Genomic DNA, 27,213 nt, shown 5'->3' on the forward strand with positions numbered 1-27,213 from the left:
GAATTTCTTAAGCTCCTAAATATCATATAATTAAACAACGAAATCTTTTAAAGTATGTTTACCAAACTTATTAAAAAAATGCTTGTGTGTTTATTAATATCTAACTATATCTTTTTGAAGACTAGTTATCCAAACTTATCAGAAAACTCACTATTCTTTTTACAAAACTTTTCTAATAAATACTAAATTAATTTTTTTAACTAAATTTAAATCTAACCTTATTAGTTAAATTGTAAATTAAATATATATTTATTAATTTATTTTTATGTTAAACTATCTTTTTACTTCAAAGCTTTTGCTTAAACAAAATCAACGTGTTATAAAATTTCTGCTGTACGCGAAATATTTTTTATACTGAAATGACTGCATCATAATTCAAAAAAGTTGTCTCAATTAGTTGTTACAGCTACTATAACAACATTAAAGAAGTTACCCAATTGCGAAATGCTATTGAAAACACCTTTAAAACTCATTTGAATAGGTGTATATTAATTTTTTATATAAATTTTATTTATTATTTTATTTACTTTTGAAAATAAGAAACAATATAAGTTAATAAAAAGATTTATTAATAAACAAAAGAGAAAAAAGTTATGATTATTGATAGTCAATACGAAAATATCAACACTATTAAATATTGAAACATAACTAGTATTAAAACTCTTGATTAAAAAATTAGAAAGAAATTACTCTGTACTTAAACAAGTTAAAAAATATTGCACAACGAGACTTTGGCACGTTTGTTTAAAATAATACTTTACCCTAAATAAGTTATAAAAATTAAAAATATTAGTTTTTCACTACTAAACATTGATATTAAAATCAAAATTAAGTAAGAAGTTAATCATTAACTTTACATAATTTAGCTAGACCATACAGAAAAACGCACAAAAAGATTAAAAATAAAAGTTTGACAAATGAACTTTAAATATTGTAGAAGTAATCAAAATGTTTTTTTTTTTCATTCAACTGCATATTTTACAACTTAGATTTTTTCATTTGGTCTCTGATTTCCAGTTTTGCAATTGTGTCCAGATGGACCTCATCAGGACCATCGGCAAGTCTCAATGTTCTTGCAAACGCGTACCTTTATAAGAATAAAAAATCATAATTGATTGTTACTTCATTACGTTTATAATTAATTCAGTACAAGGTTGAAAATAAACAAGTTTTAATAAACAAAAGTATACTCAGCGAATTTCTTAGTAACATTTTATAACCAAACAAAATACTTGTCATTACTTTTTCAATTTACTTGTTTAACATTTTTCATAAGATTCAGTGATTCTGAGTTTATTGTAAAACTTAAAATAACTGAATTTTATATCAAAGTATATTAACTTTTTAATTGATCAAAGTTATATTAGCTTATTATAAAGTGATTGAACTTTAACATTAAAAAAAAATATTCAAATATTTGAAACATGTTAAACTATGCTTCACATGTCTTCAGTTACTTAAAACTCTTTTTAGTTTTTGGATTAAACTATAAAAATGGGTTAAAACTTTTACTAGTATCTAATTCATAACTTATATTTTATCGATCTATTAATTGAAAACTATTATACAACCCATAAAAAAAATTGCTTTTATAATTAGAATATGTTTGCAAAGCAACTTTGCTTATGCGCAAAGATAAGTAATTGTGATAGAAATAATTTTTGTTTGTCTTCTTGTTAAAATATAAAGACTCTCTTAAAACAAATATATATAACAAGAATTTTAAAAGTACTTAGACGATTAAAACTATTAACGTTCCTCTTTATTAAATTTATAACAAAGTTCGATGTAGCTCTGAACACATATAAATATATAAGTACTTCAAGTATGGAATTTATGCAATTAATGAGTGTTTTATAATTTTAAAACCTAACATGAGTTTATACTTTATTAGCAATATTAAACAATAAATATTAATTGTAGATTTTGTTGTGCTACATTATAAAAGTTGTTAGCATTACGAAACAAACTAATTTAACAAATCAATCGAAATAAACTAACCATTGGGCGAGAGGAAAATCTTGACAAACCCCCGCACCACCGTGTACCTGTATTGTCTTGTCTATGACGTCACAAAGCATTCTTGGCACTGCCACCTTGATCATTGCAATCTGAAACCATAAAGCATGTAATTTTTTGTTATTTTTTTTGTGTTTCATCACACTTTTATGTTTAAATGTAAATAATTAATTATTACTAAAAAAATATTTAACATTGAACTTTATTGTAAAACAAATATAATTATACAAACTATTTTTTTAATAAACTTACTATAATATTTTGTATCAAAACAAAAAAAAGTTGAATTAATTAGAATAAAATAAACTACCAACATGCTTTCTCGCAACTTTCGCTCCGTGTTGGTCGATGGCGTTGGCACAGTTTAAAGTGAGCAATCTTCCTTGATCAATACGAATTCTGCTCTCCGCCAGCTGGTGCTGCACTACTTGCTGTATTAATAATAAAAGTTTATTATAAGTTTCATTTTGTTAAAGAATATCTTAGTCTAACCAATATTACTAATAGTGGTTTATTAGTATAAACCAGGGTTTCCCAAAGTGGGCGATATCGCCCACCTGGGGGCGATTTTAGTAAGTTGGGGGGGGGGGCGAATTTTAGTAAAGGGGCGAAAAGGGGGGCGATAACTAGTAAGGGGGCGAATGGGGGGCGATTTTATTATTTTTGTGCAGTTATAATTTTTACTTTCTTTCTTGTTATTTTAATAGTTTTAGCTTGGTATTAAATATTTGACCCTGAGGTAAAACATCAACAAAATAAGTCCATTTTTTTACGTTAAGTACATATTTCATTCCGAATACATAGATAAGAATGTAGAGTTTTTCAGAAAACGTTGAGATGAGAAAACAAAACGGTGTAAAATCACAAACATATTCAACAAATCTACATTAGTATTGAAGATGGACAATTAGCTTCTTATTATCTGTCTCTCATAGTTGCTAAACAAGGACTGCCTCACACCATTGGGAAAAAAAATTATTCCTGTCTTAAAAATAGTTCTGAAAAAAGTCATTCATTATAGAAACACCAGTAATGTTTTAAGTTCTATTTCTTTAAGCAACAACACCGTGAAAAGACGTATAGATGAAATGTCAGAATGTGTTGAACAAAAGTTAGCTCGAGTGTTGTGCAATACTTTTTTTTCAATGCAGGTTCACGATTCCACTTTGCCGGAAAAATTGTTTGCGTGCGTTTAATAGATGATGATACAACATACGAAGAACTAGCGTTCTCCCAACTAATGGAAACGCATAGAACAGGAAGGTTTGTGCTTGAAAAAATAAAAAATATTTTAAGTAAATAAAATACCTAAAAACAATTTCTGTTTTTAGTTCAGTTATTGATTTTTTTCTGAAAATGATAAGGTATTGGCAGACAGTTTTCTTACAAGAAAAATAGACATTGCTTACATGTCAGACTTATATGGTAAGATCAACAATCTGAAAAAAACTTAACAAGGTAAAACCTTGAATCTTGTAAAAGTCAAAAGTAAATAATCAGTTTCAGAAACCAACTTGAACTGTATGGAAATTATTTCTAAAATTATCAGCTTTCACAGTTTGGAAGTTTGGAAAACTTAAAACTTTAAATAAGTGAAGGTGAAGTAGAAGTATTTTCATCTCATCTGGAACAGCTTAAATGTGATATTTATACACGATTTACTGACGTTTTTCAATTAAACGTCCCGAAATGGATTATGGATCTTTTCGAAGCAGATATTTTTGAAGTAAACGTTGACTTACAGGAAAGTTTTTTAAACTCGCAACCTGATCTTGAACTTAAAGTAAATTTTTCAAAAGAACGATATGAAAGCTTTTGGACTCAACAAAAACTAAGGCAAAAGTATTTAATCATTTTAGAGGAAGTTAGAATGTTGTTTATACCTTTTCCTTCTGCTATGTTGTTGAAAAAGCTTTCAGTTCAGTTGTCAACATCTTGTGCAAAAGACATAATCTGAGTATTTGTAAAGGAGGTGACTTGAGGCTTTATTTGACTGATTTAGCACCAGGTATAGAAAAACTTGCAAGCAGTCATGAAGCTGATCCTTCACATTAGATAAGACTTCAATTGCAGAAATTATTTTCTTTAAGGACTTCAATTTTAGTTGATTTATCAAAATATTTCTTATTTACGCTATTTTGTATTGTATTTAAGTAGTCTTTTTATAATAACAATTGTATTAAGTTATTTATTCTACAACAGGTTTGCTTAATGCCTAAAGAATATTAATTACGGTAGACTTCCTCTTAAATTCGCACATTTTTACCCAAAAAAAGTGCAAATTTATATTTTCTTAAACTTAACTTAAATAAAGTATATAACTTACTAAGTATTAATAAAAGTAAAATTTTATTATACTTAATAGCATATATAGATCAATCTATTTTAATGAATGTTTACTTTATGTTTTATTGGTTTTTCCGTTTATTCATAACATTATTGCAGCATAACATATTGACGTTTGCCATTTTGTAAAAAAGTGATGCTGCATTTTTAAGTTTGTACTTTTTGATTTTGTCCAAAGTGCAACTTCAAGCAGATGTCTACTGTTTTTAAGTAGTGGTTTATGTTTTAAAGCTTTAATTTAAAAATTATGTTTTGACTTGGTTAATTTTGTAGTTTATATTTGTCGTTTTACATTAAACTAAAAGTTTTTGTAGCATATTGAATTAAATATTTTTTTAAAAGAAAGTTATTTGAATGATTTCGTTATTACTTGTTTAATCTGTATAAGTAAAAAAATATTGTTAACCATCAAAGTTTTTATTTCAAAAAAGATTTTATACTTTAAAAGAGTATAAATTTGAGGTCTCTATTTGAAATGACTTAAACTATTTCACTATAAAGATTCTTAAAGTCACTTTTATTTACTAACTTGAATTATTAATGTTAAAAAATCTTTAAATTAAGAAATTTTAAATTATTAGTAAAACTGTTTTGTTTAATCTTAATTTAAAATATTTTGACAACTAAAATGTGTTGTTTATTTTAATATTTCAACCCTAGCTTTTTATTTTTCACTATTTTCCTCTGTAAATTATTATAGGTTGATAGCTAGAAAACAAACTTATTTTTTAACAGAACTAAATAAGCCATGGAAAAGACTGCTACAGTTAAAAAAAAAAATTATAATCTAATAATTTTTTTTTCATTGATTATTTTATGTTCACAAAAAATTAACTGAAAACCTTTAATTTCTATTTTTTTAAATTTAAATAAAGTAAATAAATTATTGTTAGGATTAAGGTTAAGTTTTTTAAAGGTTATTCCAAGTCAAATACTGAATCATGGTATTCTACTACGAAACATATCGTTTAAAATGTTTAAAACTAAACTTTGATTTAGCATTGAAATTAAAAAAATTTCTGCATTAACAGAAGTTATTGATAGAACCACTTTTCATGTGAGATAAGTGAGATAATCAACCAGTCGACCAAATTTCCTTAAAATAGATCAGCAATGATGTTTTAATATTTATTTTATTATAAGTAAAATAAGCTGTTCATTCTTTTGTAGTTTTTTAATCTATGGTATTGATTTAGCATTGAAATTAAAAAAATTTCTGCATTAACAGAAGTTATTGATAGAACCACTTTTCATGTGAGATAAGTGAGATAATCAACCAGTCGACCAAATTTCCTTAAAATAGATCAGCAATGATGTTTTAATATTTATTTTATTATAAGTAAAATAAGCTGTTCATTCTTTTGTAGTTTTTTAATCTATGGTAAAGTAATTTTAGAATATGCCTATTTATAAAATAATTTAAGTATATTGTGCGACTTAAATAAGTAACTGAGCATTCACATCTAAATGTCCGAAATTCGTTATATAAGAGATTATTATATTGTCAGATTTCAGTTAAAGTTTTAGATGGGTAACGTATGGTCCAGATCCAGTCAAATTTCGGCGCGCTAAGTAACTTGAAAACTACTTGTGCAAAACAAATGAAGTTTAGCTTTTTGATACTTAATACTTTGAAATACGCTTTTAATTTAATTTTCAGTTCACAATAGTACTTCCTAGATCACAATAATAGTAAATCAATTTATTACAATTTTGCTCCAGTTTTTTAAATAATGCAGCCCGCAAGTACATTTTTTTAACAAGTCGACACTAGAAAGGATTTTTTAGTAAAATTGACTTGCTGTCTGAATGTTGTCAACAACTAACCTAAAGGTTTCACTAGTTTCAAAACAGTTCATATTTAAATAGAATTGATTACAGATTACAAAAGGCTTTTTAATATTTAAATATTTTAATGAACTTTACTGGACTTATAAGATAATAACTGTAAATTATTTTTTCAAGCCCTGTAAATTACTTTCAATACAGCCCAAAAAAGCGTGTATAAGAAGTTCCAGACTAAATTACATTTTGTATACAACTTTTATGGCTCAAAAGTGCGTACTCAAGAAGAAAAAATACTTCATAAAATCATGGGGGGCGATTTGTTTTTCAAATTTCTTAAAAGGGGGCGATTTAGCAAATGACTTTGGGAAACCCTGGTATAAACAAACTAAGCCGGTTCTTCAAATTAGTTCGTATGTGATTTACAAATCAATTTACTCCATAAACAAAACTAAGTTTGAAAATTATTGGTTCAGCAACTAAATAACTTGGTCTTACTGTAAAATATGTTATTTTTGTGTAAAAATTTCAACAAATACACATTTCACTTAAGTTTTTGAAACTAGTATTTAATCAGCTTCTTAAACGAATTCTTTTACGCAAGAAAAATTTATTAAAATTAACAACTTACGTGTCGAAGTATTTCTTTTCCAAATGTTTTTCTCTGCATTGTTCGACTTACAAACAGCTCCAAACACCTCTCAGCCAAACCTGCGTACAATTGTATACAGTTAAATAAACTATAAAGGCATTCAACGAACAGAAAGAAACAGAAAATAAGTTCGTATATATAAAACAGAAAACAGAACAAAACTTTTGCAAGTCTACATTTACTTATGCAAATGTGTATAGAAAAAAAATTATAAAGATACTCAATGAAAAAAACGTGTTTACGACAGATCACAGTAGAAAACTTTTGCAAATTTAAGACATTAATGAACCTATTGCTCTCATGCAGTGATGAATCCTTCCGGGACCTAATCTTCCCTGAGCAATTTCAAATCCTCTTCCCTCGCCCAAAATTAAGTTTTCCTTGGGAACTCGAACATTTTCAAACAAAATCTCACCGTGACCATAAGGTGCGTCTAAAAAATAGTTCTAAAGAAACGGTTTATTATATGAGTTATTATAAGTGTATGTTTTAAGCAATGAAATTATGTGAATACTAAATGATACATTACTTAGATTTTAATAAATAAAATAATTTTTCGACATGCTACTAACTCAGTAAAAATGTGTTATTTAAGAAAAAGAAAAAGGTGAAATTTATTCATACAAACCATGATAGCCGAAAACTTGTAGCATTCTGAGTACTTTAACGCCAGGAGTGTCAAAAGGCACCACTATCATGCTGTGTTGCTTGTACTTGCTTCCATCACCACTCGTTCTTCCCATCACAATACCAAACTTGCAAAGCGGGTTGCCAGCACCTTGGTTAATCGATACTTTAAAACGCACTAGTAATTATGAAAGTATGTGTTAATTAAAATTTTTAAACACCAACAGCATAACAAACACATTGTAATAAAATTTATTGAAAATTAGCGACAACATTTCGACATCTTACATAGTTGTCACTGGTTTTGAAAGAAAATTCTTCCAGGTTTTCGGATTTTCTTCCAGGTTTTTGAAAGACACTTTTTTGGGTCTATTTTTAGTTTAAAGTTAAGTTTAAGGTTAAAAATTGTGGTAAGTAGTATAAAAACATTTAAAAGATACTGTATAGCTACTTTTAATATGTTTTTTAGTAAAAAAAAATTGATGATGACAAAAAAAATTTATCTCTATGATAGGTTTTTGGTGTCAAATCAAAATTTTACTACTTAACATGTAAAAATTGTTTAAAATTCCATGTTTTTCTAGGTTTTTCAGCCTACATTGTCAAATTCCAAGTTTTTCAAAGATTCCAGGTTTTGTGGTAACCCTGCATTTCATTGGATATTTTCAAGCTTTATAAGAACTATAGTAATAAGTGTGCATTAGTAAATCCAAGCATATACAATCAACTCAAAGTTAATCTACTATGAACTGTAACTAAAAATATTTATACCAAATAAATAAATATTTTCAAACTAAATAATTTAACACATTTTACAAAGAATCATGACAAAATACATCATACACAAACAAACTAGAAAATTTAACCAAAAGTTCTGAAAGTATAGATAGCTCCTAGTTTTATAAGTTGTTTGTTCAAAATAAATTAAATATTTTTTATTAAAATAGCTTAAGATATGCTAGTTTCCAGTTTTGTTTGAAACTCTTTTAAAACTTTATAGTTATTAACAGTTAGTTATCTTTGTATTTTTACAAACATTACAGTTTTAAATTTTATGAGACACATCAGTTTTACCCATTAGATGTTCTTTTACTCTTCAAACAAACACAGGTGAATCCTTTTAAGTAGACATTTTTTCAAACATTGACACCTATAGACTACTTTAGATTTGAATATACGTGGTGTTTTATTTTTATTATTAGAGTACTTACATATAATTGTGTTTTGTTGTTGTAAATGTGACTGTAATGTTTTCAACATGCTCCACTTACTAATGCACTTCATTATTATTATTCTTTTATTTGTTGTAAAGCTTGAAAGTGACTAATAAAGTGTCTAAAACTGTCGCTAATTTCGAATAAATTCAAATAATTTGTATGATATTTTGGTACTTAAAAACTAAAGTAACTCCTCTCCAGTTCTATTTACTTAAACTGTTTTTAATATTAGCAAATATATACAAACCAGTACTCCACCATTTTCTGCCATTTACAATGTAATGGTCGGGACCATCTTGTGAAATGGTCAACCTCATGTTTGTAGCGTCACTGGATGCTGTATCCGGTTCTGGATACAAAAAAAACATTAGTATATAGATATATATAAAATTAACTAAGTTTATATATAAATATATATATAATTTATTCAAATGGCGATTTTAAAAATTCTGGAACATATGTTTCACAAAGCTTTAAATTTTCATAAAGCTTTGATCATCAGCCAGTTAAATTCAAAATAAAAAGCACTGTACTAAACAAAGATACAAAAGTTATGCAAAAAAACAAAAAACAGTATGACGTAATATTGTACATTACAAATATTCAGTACAAGAATCGATCTACCTTCTAACTAATTAAACAACTAAAATTAACGAAAACAACAGTTAATTGACTATAAAATGCTTCAAAATTTGTTGTGTTTTAAGAGAAGCTTTTTTATATGTCGACAAGACGATATAAATTCGCTTCTCTTATTTAAACAACCTTCCTTTTTTAACGCATACATAACGGCTGTTGATTCTTTTAAGCACAGCCTACAAACAGGGTTGTTACCATCTGCTATTGGCTGTGCTCTTTTTATCACCTCCCAAGTTAATTTAAAATCAATGTTTTTGCGCTTAAGGCCGCAAACATACTTCGAAAGCTCAGTTTCATTTTCGTATACAGCACCTTTAAAGGATTTTTTATGGTTGGCATAACGAAATCTGAATTGAGTGGAGCATAAGCCGATGTAGAACTTCTTTTCAAGGTCAGAGTTATCTGTTGCCTTGTAAATAATGTTCTCTGACCGGCAATTGCCCCCCTTCAAATTGTATTTACAGCATTTATGGCGAATTTGGAGAGATTAATCAAGTCACATAATCAAAGAATTTTAAACAAAAGTAATTCAATCAAAAATCAGTGTAATTGCGCCGGTGGCTGTAAATACAATTTGAAGGGGGGCAATTGCCGGTCAGAGAACATTATTTACAAGGCAACAGTTAACTCTGACCTTGAAAAGAAGTTCTACATCGGCTTATGCTCCACTCAATTCAGATTTCGGTATGCCAACCATAAAAAATCCTTTAAAGGTGGTGTATACGAAAATGAAACTGAGCTTTCGAAGTATGTTTGCGGCCTTAAGCGCAAAAACATTGATTTTAAATTAACTTGGGAGGTGATAAAAAGAGCACAGCCAATAGCAGATGGTAACAACCCTGTTTGTAGGCTGTGCTTAAAAGAATCAACAGCCGTTATGTATGCGTTAAAAAAGGAAGGTTGTTTAAATAAGAGAAGCAAATTTATATCGTCTTGTCGACATATAAAAAAGCTTCTCTTAAAACACAACAAATTTTGAAGCATTTTATAGTCAATTAACTGTTGTTTTCGTTAATTTTAGTTGTTTAATTAGTTAGAAGGTAGATCGATTCTTGTACTGAATATTTGTAATGTACAATATTACGTCATACTGTTTTTTGTTTTTTTGCATAACTTTTGTATCTTTGTTTAGTACAGTGCTTTTTATTTTGAATTTAACTGGCTGATGATCAAAGCTTTATGAAAAATTAAAGCTTTGTGAAACATATGTTCCAGAATTTTTAAAATCGCCATTTGAATAAATTATTTAAAAGCCCTTCAAGTGGGCTCAGTTGAAAGTGTTTAAGTTTAAACATTAACTTTATTTTATAAATAAATAAATATATATATATATATCAGTTCTAATGTTAAGTCTTATTACTATTGCAGCAAATCGAAAAAAAGACTATAAATAAAGACCGTTGTAAAAATAATTATAAAACTAACTTTGTCAAATTTAACAAAAAAACATTAATCAAAATTTGTTTGATAATATATTTTTCTAATAAAAAAAATAAAACTAGTTTAAAAACATGTAATTAAAAAAGGAAAAACTAAATTTATTACTTCAGGCTTATACTGTGGTTGAATAACTTTCATGCACTAGGTTTTAATGTGTAATTAAGCTTTGTAATAAACGATAAATTAAAAAAAATAACATTAAAGGGACTTACAAAACATTAAGATACGCTACTAAGAATAAGACGACTTATTTTAAACTTTTTTAAATAAATACTTTAAATTATTTCTTGTGTATATTTTTTAAATGTGTGAAACTTAGTAAAAACGCGAAAACTGAAAAAAAATTTATTTATGAGGTCAATTTTTTTTTGCAAGCTTAGAGCAGAATTAAAGTTCTGTTTAATCAAATAGATAGTTTATGATAAATTTAAACAGCGACAAAAAGTACTAAAACTTAACATGATAAACCAATAAGTCTGAATGTACAGCTAATTTTGGCTACAAAGCAATTACATTAGAGCCGTGGCACAGTTTTTATAAACAGTTGCCCGATTTAACTAACTATCGCCTATTTACTGTTTAGCTAACTATTTACTTTTGCACTCTTGGCTAATTATTGCCCCCTGATAACAAAAATTGCTTACTAAGGGCGATATTGCCTACTTTTGAAAACTCTGATATTATTACATATACAATCAAAAAAATCAGTTTTCAAACAATGACAACTATTTAACGGCTTAAAAAATTATGTGTTGATACATACTTTAATCAAATTAATAGTGAAAATTTACACCATAAAAGCTTCGAACAATCTGATTTACAAAATATTTTGGACAAGCTTTAAGTAACTTTAAAACTATACGATTAAATTATTGATTTGGCATATTTTATAATTTAAAGCCCAAATAAAGAAAAACTTCTCAGTTATTAATTAAAAAGTTATCTCGATTATTAAATATAGTGAGAGATCTAGAAGAATACAACAGAATGTTTTTAGCGTTATAACAAGAAACGGATAAACTTTATTTCTAATAAAAGTACCTACCTAATCTTAATAGAAAAAATTTTAACATACAAACCGGTCATGCAAAATGCTGAGCTAATTTCTCCATTCATCAGAGGCTTCAGCCATTTATTTTTCTGATATTCAGATCCATACATGTGCAGCACCTCCATATTTCCAGTATCTTTAAAAAGTATATAAAGTAGTAAAAATAAGAGTAAATAAAACATACTTAGTCACAAAATTTTGAGTAATATGTTAATATTTAAAAATTAACTAAAAGCTGTTTTCTTGTAACTTAACAAATATTACTTTACAGGTTGTTATTTGATTTTCCAAACTAATTGTAGTTTAAAGAGAAAAGTGAATCTTAACAGAACTCTGTGTCATCGTGCACATAAAATGTGTTCCCCAGAGTTGCTACTAATTGAAATCAAACAGATCAAGTTACTTTTAAACAAAAACGGGTACCCACAAGAGTTAGTTAATGAAAATTCAATTACATTTGAAAAATTTGGATAAAATAAAGACATTAGGACCTAAAAAATGTGTAGTTACTTTAAAAATTTCATTTATTAATAAAAGCTCAGAAATGTTAGAAAATAAACTAGACAATTGATAATAAATACTTATTATGCAGCAAACCCTAGAATCGTCTTTACCTCTAAACCACTATTAACACCAGGTGGTAAGGATCCAATATCAAACTTAAATAAAAGTATGGTAATTTATGAATACTGCTGCTGTTGTAAAGCAAGCTCTATTGGATTAACAACAAGACATCTAAGGAAAAGGATAAAAGAGCATATCCCAAAGTGTGTAGAGAATTTTTGCTTTTTAGATAAGAAAGATGATATACCAGTCAAGGTTTTAAATGCATCTAAACGTTCAACTACTGCAGAACATTTGGTTAATAACTCAAGATGTGCAAACAATTATAATCTAAATAGATTTAAAATTATTAAAAATTGTAGTAATGTTTTCGATTAAATTAGAAGCTATTTGTATTTTGTTAAGGAAACTGTTTTATGTAAGCAAAAAGATTTTGACTATACTGTTTCTTTATTTTCGTAATACTTTATAAGTATTGTTTTCATTATAATGATGTTTACTTTTACTGTAGATTAATTAAAACGTAAGTAATCTTAAATGATTTTAAATGTCACTATTTGCTTTGGTTTTTTTATTAATCTCTTGATTACTTTATGATTACTTGGTTACTATATAAGTTTGTAAAATCGTATCTCTTATTAGCTTTGTACTCTACTGATGAAAATTGCTCGAAATATATCTAGTTTCATTAAAATTGTGTGTCTTGTATATTTTATTGTATAATTACTGATCACTTATGTTCCAACACTTAACAAATTTTAAGTATTTTATCAAAGCTGAAATAAAAAATTTAAAGTTTTATCTATAAGTTTCATAATAGATTCCCTATTTCAATTCAAAAAATTTCAATTTAAAATACAATGACTACTTTAATTTAACAAACTATTTTAATTGTGAACAAATTTTATTAACCAGGGGCGTTGCAATTGAAGACCCAAGAATAGGGCGGGCATCTTCCCAGATGCTCTGCAATGTGAGCGTAGTCAACATTTGATAACCCTGAAACGTCTGGTAGAAACAAGTTCCATAACCCTTCACTCTTCGCCTTATCCTGATAGTTTTCATTGCTCGTTTTATAATAGGCAAAAATTAAACTAGGCACACTATATTGAAAGTTTAGATTGACTGTATATTTGTACTTAGTTTGTCTGATTTTCATTAAAATATCACTTTGTTACGTTATAAAAGTATAAATTAAGGATTTTAAAACTTTAAAAATGGAAAAGCTTATATTATGCTTAAAAACTAAATTAAATCTTTATCAAGTAATAAGTTAATCAATAAATTTATAAATTTAATTTGAAGGTAAATTCAAATATTTTTTTAAGTTTAAACTTTTTTTAAAGGTACGTAACACAATTGCCTAGTATATAACAATTCAAGTATTAAAAACCATGTAATAGTTACAAATTACTATGTAAAAACTTTGAAGTTTTAAATACTAGTTTTAAATTAAAGTCATATTTAAAGATTAAAAACGCTATGAACAAATTAACTTTCTTAACACTTTTTTCTATCTTTTATTCCTAAAAGTCAAACTGTTGTCATTATATTTTATCATATTCCACAGTAAAAAATATCGCACTAAACTAAAAAATTATATAACTGGTATTAATTTAGTGGTTTATAAAATTTACAACTCACCCTCCAGCTTTTCATTATTTCAGCTGCTTTATTGAGAGTTTCATCATTTTCAAGGTATTTCTAAAATGTAAACACAAGTTCGTAAAAAAACAAATAATTTATGAATAAAATTACTTACAGAAAACTGACTCTCTATTGGATCTACATTTTCACTTAGAAATGTTTTTACACGATCCAATGTTTTCTGTCCTTTAGTTGAAGGAGATAATATCATTTCTGGCTTTTGATTGCTACTAAAGATAAAAAACTGAAGCTTATTTTTAGTTAATCATTACCTAATAAAACATCAAATACAACAATTATGGTAAACTATTTGTCTAGTGATATTATTAATAAAGCTGATGTTTACTAAACATATATTTAGACTAATTATACGTTATTTTTAAATAAAAAAAAATCAATAAAAACTTCAAAACAACTACTGCTTTAGATAGCTAAGAACTTTAAAAAGAATTATTTTTAAGACTTTTTAATTTTGTAAATTTTAAACCTTTAAATTTTTTTTTTTATAGTCTAAACTTTTAAAATAGTTTTCAATTTGTTTGGGTTTATTAGTTGTAGTAGAGAATATTAATTTCAAAATTTTAAACTAGCAATTTAAAGTAATTAAAACTATTACTACCACAAAGCCTTACAGTAAATTTAGTTGCTTCTGTTGTCAATAAAACAAAGGTAAATAATACAGGTAAAAAAATACATTTGATTAATATTATGCTTACATTGTAATTACAGGTTTATTAGCTACACTGATTAAGTGACAATAATCCAATGAATTAATAGGGAATCTACTATTGTAATTTACAGAACTTAAAAAGTATTACTGAAAGATGAAATCTAACTTGCGAATGATGCTGAGAGCAGTTACTACCAGGGGTTTAACCAGATGACCTGTAACTTCTGCCATAGGTGAGCTTGCATTTCCCTGCAGATGTCTTGAATACACGCCCTATTTTAATTAATATGATAATCAAACAAACTAATTAACATTCTATAGCTAAAAATATAAATGACTTTATTTTTAAATATATCATTTTCCTGTACTTAATATATACCTAATGTTGACGTTCAAATATGCTAAATTTTTATTTATAAAGCAGTATAATGTTTTTAAATAACTTTTACAGTAAACAAAAACTTACTTTTTGAATTTAAAACAAAGCTTTTGTAACTCAAAAATAAATAAAAAATCAAGAGTCCAGAGATAAAGCTACCAAAAAAAAACTTGTATAATTGAAGCAAGCTTAAAAAAGCACAATGCCAAGTAAACGTTCCAGTTTTTGATTGGATATTTTATTCCACGTGACTCACAATACAGCCTTACTAATTCTTTTTCACCGGGTAAACTTTTTACAATTTCTCTAAAAAAAAATGAAATATTTTTATTAGACTATCAAAAACAAAGTTTTAAATTTTAGCTTAACGTAACATTCATGGCTCTTTAGCAAACTTAATCGTTTTTTTCAATACAAACTATGTTTGATTAACCAACTTTTAAAATAGTGTATCAAATTGTTTTTTAAACTAACACAAATATAAATTAAATAGTATCTTTAAAGTAATTATACTTTTTCACTTTCTATACTGTTAACGATAACCACAGTGTATTTACAGTACTCTATACAAACACAGTACTTCAGTTTCCTAACAAACCTAAAGTTTCCAGTGGGATCGTTGACGAGAAAGTATTCATCGGGAGCGTGGTAGAACATGCAGAAGTAAGCAAGATCCATGAGCGGGTGGCCTATTGTTGACAATTCCCAATCTAACACTGCGGAAACTTTGTTCTGTTTTAAAACTATTTTTAAGCCTCAACTCGTCAATGACAAACGTTTACTTACATCAAACTTCTTTGTAGATTTATAAAACTAGTTTTAAATATTCATGGAACTTTATACAACAATGCTCAAACAAATTTATTTCAAAACACGGTATTAATCATTTTATTTAGACCTTTTTTTATAGACTAAGCATTACTTTTTATGGTTTACTAACAATTCCCACCCGCACAATTTCCATCCAATTTTATTAATTTTCTTATTTTTATTTTACTACCACTGTAGCCCCTAACCCTTGGTCAGTAAGCGGTTTTTGGATTTGATCTGGTGGGAATTGTGCGCGAGTGGAAAATGATCGCACGTTGGAACTGAGCGGTTCTCGCCTTTTATTACTAATTAAAATCACTAACCTTTTTGTGTTTCCTCAAATCATTACTATCGTTATTTTAATAAATGTACACTCTCTTAAAGAAAAAAATTGTATAGATATATGTTCAAAGTATATTTTAATTCAAATTATGAAATTTTAAAACAAAAAGTTATAAAACTTTTCACCATCAAGAAAAAAAAACCTTAACTGTTTTTTTAAATCTTTAACAAGTTTCAATTATACTAAAACTATTAAACTATAACTTAAAAAATAATAATAACAAATTATACAGTATCCTTCTTTTATTACACTAACTCATGTTTCTGTGTTTTAACGGATTAACACACTTAAATGGAGCTCTGTAAAAAAATAAATACTGTAAGGAAAGGATAGAAGCTAAAGTAGGAGTATCTGAAGTGTGTTAACCCCTTAACACAAAGAAACATGAGTTAGTTTAACAAAAGAAAGATACTGTATAATTTGTTATTATTATATATTCAAGTGAACTTGTTTCGCTAGGATCTTTTGTTAACAAACGATTAAATTTATATTTTGAATAACTTAAAAAACATTTTTTTTTACAACTTGACTTTGATAGTTTGTATTAACTCTCTTTAACTATACAACGTTTTTTTTTTGTTAATAACTATGTCATCATATATCTAAACTCAAAATTTTAGCTTACGTTTATGCATGTAAAACTTTTTGTACTAATAAAGTGACTTGCTGTTTACTTCAGTTTAGAACAATTTCCAAGACAGGTTTTTTTAAAGTGTTAGATACAACGAATATTATTAAAGTTTGAATAAAGTAATAAATATAAATTATCAGAAATTAATTGACATTAAAAACATTTATTATTTATTACTGATTAAAGTTTAAAACAAAATAAAAATTTAAGAAAACTTAATCTTAAGTTTTGATATCTACATCTACAACTTAAAATAAAAACTAATTAAAGAGTAAAAAATTTCATTAACAACATACATTATTTAAAACAAAAATGTGATAAATTAAACATTAGTTTTTATTTTTTTTGTCTTTAAACAAAGTTTTGTTATTTAATCTGCTCGATAAGCGAAAAAAAATCTACTATTTAGAGATAAAAAACTAACTGAGCAAAAAATTGTCTTTAATATACCAGAAACTTGTTAGCAGCATTGAAAAGTAAGTTGAAATATTTTAAATATCAACATCAGCATTAAGCTTGTTCATTTACAAAAAAAATACTAGTGAGGTCTACAAAGTAAGGATTTAGTATAAAAATCGTATTTAACCAGCAAAAAAAAAATTTTGAATTGATTTGTTTAGAAACAGTTTTTAATCTTAACTTAACAACAAACAATTATGTAAAGAAATTTAGTTTCCATTGATATATTTTGATTAATGTTATTAGTATTACCTAAAAATAATAGGGTTACCTTTTGACAGCTGTACATTATGTTCATCAAGGAAAAGTCACCATGAATTATAGAAGTCATGTCTTCAATATGGTCAATTTTATCTTCAAGTCTTTCAATCAACTCTAGCATTTCATTAAGAGGTTTATCTACTGATGACTTATACTGTTTACTCCAGGTTGAAAGCTAGATATAGTAGTATATAGAATTGATAAACAAACACTTTATAAAAAATGGAAGTTGCTATAAAGTTTCTTTTTTTGTAGTAAAAAAATGTTTGAAGTAAGGTAAAGCTTTTTAAATAGTTGGTGTTTTAAAAAGTCAAATCCCAAAAACAATCATACAAAAGACATGCAAACTACTTGACAAAAAATAAAAACAAATACACTTGTTCAATAAATATTACTGATTTTAGTGGAATCAAAAGTATGTAAAAAACACTCATTACAGTAAAAATGAATGATCCTAGTTATAAAAATAAATACAAGTTAACTATAAAATGACTACTAAAACATTTAGCTACAACATATTAAAGTCCTTAAAGCATAAAAGCTTGATAGTTTGTTTTATTAAAAACATTAAAAAAAAATGTGGTTTAAAATCCAACTACTTCTGAACTTCAATAAGGTGAACTAAGGATCAGCAAACTGCGCCCTGCAAAAGGTAAATGTGTGGACCGCGAGCATGTTTTTAGTTTAGATGAAATGCGGCCTGCATAAGCAAAAACCTTGGCCTGCGAGCATGTAAATCTGGCCTGCTTAATCTGTGGTCTTTAAGGCATTTGAATATGTGAACACTAAACTGCGAAAAAAAGTTGAGCGCATCCCAAATTGTATATTATTTATTTGTTATGTTACAAAGAACTTTGTTGAAATTAGTCACATGAAGACTAAAATAAAAAAGTCACATTGTATTATGTTAAAAGGTCACAATTTATTTAAAGTAAATTACATGATGAAGAGTAAAAAAAATACATAATAAGTTGTTGAAGTAATAATATGATAAGTAAAAAAGCTTAAGTTATTATCAAAACTGCAGCTAATGATCTTTTTATTTTTAAAGTTTGGCACGCGATTACTAAATACCTGTAAACTTTAAGCTAAGAAAAACATATGATAATGTATTGTAATGAAACTACTGCATCTACTTGCATTTTCATTATTTTAAATGTTAAGTATATAGAGTCAGACAACAAAATAATTATATATCCTAGCTGAAGTGTCACTTAAACTGTTATTTAAATAATTTTGTTATTTCTAAGCTATTTACAAAAGTAACTTTTATTTTTGAAGTACAGTTTTTATTATAATGGTTTGTGGTTCTTTTTATAATAGATACATTGCTCAAACTGTACTGTCTGATTTATATAAAGTAAACTAAAACAGCATCTAGTATTTATAAAATGTTTAATTAAACGAGTTGGTGTAAAACTATGATGAGTAGTACCAATCAATTAATTAATAAAACAAACTCTGTGTGGTTACAATAGAACTTGAAATTTAAAAGTGTACTATTTTACAATTTTTTTTTTATTCAAAAGTTCTTTGAATTGGCAGTTCCTTTACAATGTATAAGTTTTTTTTTTACTTTTTGTAATGTTTCTGTTATTTTAAGAACAAACTTATATGTATTACGTTGTATGTTTACAGTGTTACTTATACAATTTAAAAGTAAATATTGGAAAATTTGTGTAGACAACTGCTTAAGTTGGGGTTGGCAAAGTTTTATTTTGCTTAAAAATCACTAATGGCTGATAAAAAGTCAGTGTACAACAGTATGATCTTAAAAAAATATAGAACTTCAATTAGTTTTGTAGATAGAATACGTAGTTCAGTATTCGTTTTAAAGTAAAAGATTAATAAAAATCAAGAATATAAAAGAACATATTCAAATTTTTAACTAAAAAAACACTAGCAAAAAACTCTAAAGTTTTTCACCTACAACCTTAAATAATAAACTGAACATCTTTTCCTTATTATGTCATAAAATTTAACTTCTTTATGATTTCCCTAAATAAAATTATACTCAAAGCTTGTTCTTAACAATTAAATTCTTGACTTATTGAACAACTTATTAAAATCCTTTTTCATGTTTAATGAACTTTTTATACTTATTTTTAAATACATCCAAAGGAAAAAATAAAAATACTTTAACTAACAACTCTTTTGCAATAGTTAGATCGTTTTCCATAACTTTGAAGGTTCAGCTCATCTATATTGAAACTATGAAGCTTAGCTAAAATTTTTATAGTCTGTAACATTGACTTTGTTTTTTGATCTGTTGGTAATCCTTTTAATGCGTTTTTCATTATTGTACCCTGTACAAAGTTTAAGTAGTTATGCTTCTTGTTTAATCTAATAACCTTGCTTAAGTATGAAAACATAATTTGATTTAACATAAAAAATAATTTGATTTTATAAAAAAATATTTGTGAGTATATAAAACTGGTTTTGTTTTGATGTAACAAATACTTTAAATGAACATTAAATAAAAAATATTGGTTTAAATGTATAATATTTCTAGATATCAAACATTTATGGTTTTTAAAGGGTGTCATTACCTTAAAATTACTTTGAAATTAAATTAACATCTCGTAAAAGTTATTGTTTAGTACAGGGGTCGGCAGGCAGTTGGTGCTCGCGGGCCAAATTTCAAGTTTCAAAAGTCTTCGCGGGCCGCAGTTTTAGTTTTAGTGACATTTAAATAATATTTTGCTTTTAGTTTTACTAGAGAAGTTTTACTGTTATTCACTTTGATATTTCAAGTTACTTTTAGATATACATATAATTATTATTAAATCATAAATAAATATTAGAATAAATTTACATTGATTAGTGTACTTAAGTCTTGATAAATTATGTACTTTCTTGAAGACTAATAAATTAAACTTAATATTTTTGTCATTTTACTTATAACCTAACTCTCTATAAAAACCAAGCTTAAAAATATTTTAGGGGTCACTTTTATGCATTTTTTGTACTATTAACCCTTTTTCATGTTTCTAAAGATATTTACTTTTAAAAATAATACTTTTCGTCTAAAATAAATTACACTCTTTAAAAGATTAAGCAATTAATTTACTAAATAAATCTAATACTTATTTGTATTGTAGAAAGCTAAAACAATTTTTTAACATGATTTACTCCCGAATATATTAATAAAATACCTTATTAGTAGTTAATTAGTATTTTACATGGTTGCCACTTTAAAAGCAAAATGTCTAAGTTATATCAAACCAGCCAAGTTTATTTAAAGTTGAAAAAGCTTAAAACTTAGTGTTATTCAAGCTTAAATACCTAATTGAAATATCATCATTATAAAAAAGTACACAACATGTAAGAAGACAAGAAAGAAAAATACAATTAGTAAACTACATTACAGTGTGAAAACTATTCTGAGAATTGGAAGATTTATTCAAAGTGTTTAAAATAAAAGTTTCACACACACCTGAGTATTAAAAAAATGTCTTAAACAGGTTTAACCTAGTCTGGATTCTTCCAACTTTTAAACTAGCCTATTTGTTTAGCAACCCTGTTTATTAGAAAGTTCATAAATTAAAGAAATAACGAAGTTTATTAACAGCGAATTAAATATAGAACAAAAAGGTATTAAAATCAGTTTCAATGGAAAATTAGGGTTTATTAAACATTTCTAACAAAAGTTTAAAAGCTTACTAAAGCTTTAATGTAGAAGAAAAGCTATTTTTTATCAAGCATTATAGCAATTCTTTATCTGCAATAAAAATCTTGCATTTGAAAAGAGTAAATGCGAAATATAAGAAGAGCTATAAGCATTAAAAAACGTTATTTAGGAGTTATTGCGAGAAACTATAAAAAAAAATGCTTAAGTCAGTTCCAACAAAGCACATGATTATCTTCAGTACCTACAGACTGATCGAAGAAAAAATTAAGACAAGTTTTGAAGTAGAAAAATTATTTACCAAAAAGAAGATACTGTTTAGAATTTTAATTTTTTTAAAGAATTTGGTTGGCGGTTGTATAAGATTTTTGTTTATTTCTTTACTGACAACAAACAACGTGTTTAATAAATACCTGAAGATTATAAAGCCGCATATATCAAGTTAGGACTTTAATCACTCTGTTAATATTAGAGCAATGATACAACAAATACTGAGAATTTTAATTTGAGGTGTTTTTAATAATTTCTACATTTTAGAAGAATTTCTAGGTTTAGTTCCAATGCAAAGCACAGCAATAGGTAAATATATTTTAAAAGCAAAGGTGCAATGCACCAATATAAAGTTTGTGAAAGTTTATATTGGTATATATATATTTTCTTCTACTTTCAGTATAAATTCAAACTAAAGGAAAAAAAAACTCTTGTAAACATAATATCAATTTTAAAAAGATGCTCTTAAATTAAGCTACTTTAAATGTGTTTTTTTAATAAAAATATATATGGTAGATTTTTTGTTTGAAATCAAAATTTCATTACTTTACATCTAAAAATTGTTTGAAATTTCATGTTTTTACAAAAATTCTCAAATTCAAAATTTTTCCAGATTCTTTCAGTATAAATTGTCAGATTCCAAGATTTACCGGGACTCAAGTTTTTTTGCAACACTGATCATTCACACTTATTTACAGTAGTATAAATAATATTTAAAACTATACCAGCTGCAAGATTTAAAACTTAACTTATATTATGATTCAAACCAACAACTCAGTGTATTGACCAAAACATACATTATAAGTTAATTTGCCTTTCTTTAAAGAAAAAAACCAGCCTTAGTGACAAAAAACTAGCCTGATATTTTCGTATCCAAAAAGCATATCGAGTCAATGAGAAACGTTCGAAATCCACCCGATCAAAATCCACCCAGTCAAATTCGAGAACCGCTTACCGAACGAGGGTAAGGGTTAGGGGTAACAGTGATAGTAAAAACAAATAAAAAATAAAAAATAAATAAATAAAAATTCAAAAAATATATAAAATAAATTAGTAAATAAACATTTTGAACGCGGATGGAATTTGATAGTATACCAAGTCAATAACTGAAAAAAAGACTAAACTGGCCTGAGATTTAAAGTCTTCAAATGGTCATAGTCTGAGTTTGTAGCAATGTTTAGTTATTTATTTAATTGAATTTGAACTAATCGATTGACAACATTAAAACTTACTAAATTTATCATCCTTAAATCTAGTTAGTTTTAAATTAGTAGTTTCACAAAACAACAATTTTTTATATTAGAATGCAACGCATAAAAATAAACTAAATTTGCCAAAAAACATTGTTTAAAAAATAAAAATGTGTACATAACAAAAACTATTTTTGTGTCTTTATATTGTTTTAAATGTTTCTGAACATACTTAGAAATTACATGTATATACAATAATATTAGATAATTATGCACAAACTAGACTTAATCTAACATAAGCAGTAAATAAAAAGTGGTTTAAAATATGAGCATCTTTGTACATTTGTGTGCATTGCATGTGCAAAAAACTACTTAAAAATCGAAACGTGTTAAAATCGAAATCAAATGAAACTTATTTCTTATTATTATTTCATATTAAATGTTTTTGTGTACACTCAAATTAATATTTAGTAATTTTACATCTATAAAAAAAACTTAGGTATAAAATACATTTAAAATGAATACTGACAACAAAAAAACCTTAAAACAACCTAAACTGTTAAAAAATGTTATTTTCGTTAATTACTGTACATTACCTTTGTGCAAAATGAAAAACATTTGCACTTGGTTTATTTACTAAGTAGGTATTATATAACTTACTTACTAAATCTAAGCACTCTTTACATTCTTTTTTCAAATAACTTTTTGCTGTTGTAAGAAGAAAGTTATTATGAAAATGAGAAAATACCCTGTTAGAAAGCTAATCTGTTTTTTTCACATTTTTAAGCTAATACAGTAAAGTATTTTTATTATTTTAAAATGTTATACATGACTTAAAACGAAATCAAATAAAACCAAATTATCAGAAAAAAAATTACTTAAAAGATATTGTTGCTCAGCGGGCCACATCAACATACTTGCGGGCCACAAAAATTTCATTCGCGGGCCGCATTCCATTCAAAAAAATAACGTGCTCGCGGGCCGCAGATTTACCCTTCGAGGGCCGCAATTGGCCCGCGGGCCGCAGTTTGCCGACCTCTGGTTTAGTATTTCTAGGAAAACTGTAAGCCCAAAAATTACTGGAGTTGCTAAAACAATAACTTTTATTTTTACAATTTCAAAGATTACCTCAACGTATTCCATAATGTAAAAAGAGCTTCCAATAATTTCTTTATCTTCACAAATACACAGCATTTTTGGAACAGGAAAATCATAATTGTATAGTTCATTCATTATTTTATATTCTCTTTCTATCTGTTTTTCAAGGTAAACTAAATATGTTTTATACTGCTATAAAAAACTATTTGATGTTTTATAAAATATCTGTTAACACTTTTGTTATAATGTAATAGACATGTTCCAATTACATATTCAGTTTTGTTCAATAATTTAAATATTTTAAGTCTTAGATTGTTAAATCTTTAGGTATAGTAATTGTCATAGATCATTCCATCGTCCTTTTAAAAATATTAAATAATTGTATACAAAATTTAAGTTATAGTACTTCATAAACACACGATTTAAAAAAAACTTTGTCTCATAAAGGTAAATAAAACTATCAAAGCTTAGTTTATCTTAAGTTTCTATACTAATTACTTAAGTAAACAGTTTACCAAAGACTAATTTATATACACTAAAGCACAAGTATAAAATCAAGTAAGTATTATACAATAAAAAGTTATAGAACAAGATTAAAATATACTTTACTTTTCACCAGCATTAGACCTACTCACAATATTTAAAGGTTAGTCTTTAAATAAATACAAATGAACTACGCAACTATTAGTAAAAATCCATGTGACATTCTACAACCTGTATTTTTTCCTGGTTAGGACATATTAGCCAGACATAATCAAAATGAATCTTTATATTATTAAAACAAAACTTGGTTCAGTACTTTTGCACTGAAGCATTAGATTATGGTTTTTAGTTAGGAAAATATGACACAGCTAAATCATCACAACTTAATGTCTTTTTTGACATTGTCAGTTTCAATGTAAAGGCGGAAAAAAATTTCAGCTTTCCCAACAATGGTAAAAGACATTACTTTTAAGTTACGGCTGATAAAGTAAAATGCAAGTATTTACTATAATCCCATATTAATGTCAAATTAATAGTTGTTGATGTTTGTGCAGTTCACTGTATTGTGATTATTGATAAATAAAAATAAAAAGTGAAACTTTGAAAGGAAACTTTAAGATAATAATATAGCTTGTAAAATACATGACTTTGAAAATCAGAGTTTTGTTTATGTATCTTAATTACTGAATTAAAACTTTTTTAAATAGCTTTAAGAAAACTACTAAAAAAGACTTTAAGAAAATAGTAAAACCACTTTGTATAGGTATGAAATCATTTATTTCTAAAATGCAACTACTAACAAAGAAATAAGTATTTGACTAATCTAATTTGAAAATATGTTTTTATAATAATTTATTTAGGTTAATTTATTTTTATAATTTGTAAAAACAGTTATCAAATTATACTCTGCGAGATTAAATTCTTTAAGAAACATTAATAAGTATATATCAATAAAAATTTAATTTAAAGTATCTAAAATAAAACTATGTAATATTAAATGGTACAAAACGAAATTTACCTGATGTGCACCTTTTAGCAGTTGCCCAAAAGGCTTTCTTCTTAGTACAACTTTTGTGCTATTTTCAACTTCTATTGAATATGTTGGATTAGATTGACCTTCACTGTAAAATTATTAAAAACTAGGTTAAAGTGAAACAGAAACACGGGGAATTAATATTTCCATAGTTAAAGTAATTTAAACGTTTAAATTTTTACAAAAATAAAAGTTATAAGTCAAAGAATTTAACATATAAATACAAATGTGTAAATTTTTAGTTAACTGAACGAAATGAAAACTTAAATTATAAAAAAAACAATTGAGTTTTTTGCTTTTTAATTAATTTAGTTGAAAATAAACAAAATAAACTTATTTAAATTTCAAAACGATTTCAAACTTAAACTTTAAACATAAGTTATTTAATTAAACTTTTTAAAGAACAAACCTAAATTTTATAATAGTAAGACTCTCCTCATTTACATTTTCAGGAAAACGACAGGGTAGAGCAACTTTTAAGTAACTCAAAAGTTTTTTTATATCTAATTCTCTCATAATTTTTAAAACATTATCTAAACTTTTTTAATTATATAACAGTACGAATATAGGAAGATTAATAAAATTTTAAAAAGTTTTGTTAATAAAACTTCATAACAGATATTAGACTGAAGTTTAAATAACAATTCTTTATTAAAATTCAAAAAACTGTTATGATAAAAACAATAAATAATTGCCCTGCAAATTAAAAAAATGTAAAAAAAGAGAATAAAATTTTGTCCAAATTGACACTTGGAAATCTTTTAAAAATTAAATTTTAATTTAGGACAACATTATATTAGTAGTATTTTTAAAACAAGTAATTAAATTCTTTTTATAATAAAAGTTTATAAGACTTTAATAGTTCTAAAAGATTTAATGCATTTTCATATTAAAAAGTAAGTTTATTTTTAACTTAAAAAAGTAGCAAGTTAAACTTTTATTTTGTGTTGTAACAGTTTGTAGATGTTTAGAAGATGTAAATAAAGGAATCTTTTATCCTTAAAAAGAGCACAGTCTACTTAAATTAATTTATTAATTTACAGTTTTAAAAAAATAAATTTAGGTAATTTTAGACAAGTAGAGTCTTTGAAAAAAATAAAGCACTTATAATTATTAACAGTATTATTAAAACCTTCAAAAACAAAATTACTGTTATAAACATTGACATGGTTAATATGTGCTGTTTTTTTCACAATCTTTAAAGGTGTACTTAGTTAAGGACCAATAAAAGTTTAAAACATACATATCTTTTCATTGCTAAAATTAAACTAAAAAAGTTGAACAACTTATTAGTTAAAACTTAACAAACAATCTTTGAGTATCTTCTAAAAACTATGCTAAACATTTTTAAGTTAATTGAATATTAAATGAATTTTTCTAATACAGTTAATTTTAGTTCAAATATTCTTAAATTGGTTAAATCAAACTGATTTTAATTTTTTTTCCAGCAAGAGCACAAATTCAGTTGTAAATTTTTTTTGAGTCTAAGGCTCTACGTTCTTTAGAGTCCTGTTTTCATAAAAAAAAACTTACAAGAGTTCTAAATTCCAGTTTAGGTCCACTGTAACATTTGAAAGTACATTTAAGTATAACACAACATCAAATTTAAGTAAAATATCAAGTTTATATGTAAATAATTTTACTGCTTGGTTTTGATCTTGCCACACTCAACTCAAAAAGTTTTCAATGCTGTCATTAAGAATCCTTCATCATCAGGCTACACAAAATTTTGTACAAAAATATCAATCAAACTACATAATCTTTTTTCATTTAGTATAAGAATGATTTTTTTTTAATTTGGTTATCTAAATTTTAATATGGAGCTGAAAAGTGTGCAGGAACATATTTTGATAAAATTGATTGTTTTTATGTGTCAGAAGGCAATTGCAATCATACAAGGTGTCATTGTGACCTTAACAACAAATCACGTTCACTTTATAACAAATTATATTTATTTCCCTATTTAAAATT

At 25.9% G+C, this 27,213-nt stretch overlaps 1 protein-coding gene across 2 annotated transcripts; it reads right to left on the reverse strand.

Annotated features, from left to right (window-relative positions):
- Positions 1–722: 722 nt before the first annotated feature.
- LOC145831946 (acyl-CoA dehydrogenase family member 11-like) lies at positions 723–25,767 on the reverse strand. 2 transcript variants are annotated; one of them, XM_082939302.1, is made up of 19 exons: positions 25,652–25,767; positions 25,228–25,330; positions 23,757–23,882; positions 19,688–19,846; positions 17,551–17,715; positions 15,635–15,768; positions 15,207–15,342; positions 14,824–14,930; positions 14,103–14,214; positions 13,985–14,044; positions 13,253–13,391; positions 11,805–11,912; positions 8,894–8,995; positions 7,431–7,580; positions 7,092–7,235; positions 6,782–6,861; positions 2,334–2,450; positions 2,002–2,111; positions 723–1,087 (listed from the first exon to the last, which is right to left on the reverse strand). In XM_082939302.1, exons 1-19 carry the CDS (start codon positions 25,756–25,758, stop codon positions 979–981), a joined length of 2,268 nt encoding a protein of 755 aa, XP_082795428.1. In that variant the 5' UTR covers positions 25,759–25,767; the 3' UTR covers positions 723–978. The 2 variants fall into 2 exon arrangements, with proteins under 2 accessions (XP_082795428.1, XP_082795427.1); XM_082939301.1 differs by having other exon boundaries at positions 14,103–14,217.
- Positions 25,768–27,213: the final 1,446 nt, after the last annotated feature.

Source organism: Thalia democratica, chromosome 3, assembly GCF_965202585.1.
Source record: "Thalia democratica chromosome 3, ktThaDemo2.hap1.1, whole genome shotgun sequence".
NCBI classification, from domain to species: Eukaryota; Metazoa; Chordata; class Thaliacea; order Salpida; family Salpidae; genus Thalia; species Thalia democratica.

Coding starts and splice junctions, on each gene's coding strand:
- LOC145831946 (XM_082939301.1), bottom strand. CDS start 25,758: ATGAGAGAATTAGATATAAAAAAACTTTTGAGTTACTTAAAAGTTGCT. Junction 19,847..23,756: donor ACATTATGGAATACGTTGAG/GTAATCTTTGAA, acceptor AACTTTGTACAG/GGTACAATAATGAAAAACGC. Junction 8,996..11,804: donor CTCAGCATTTTGCATGACCG/GTTTGTATGTTA, acceptor TTTTGTATCCAG/AACCGGATACAGCATCCAGT.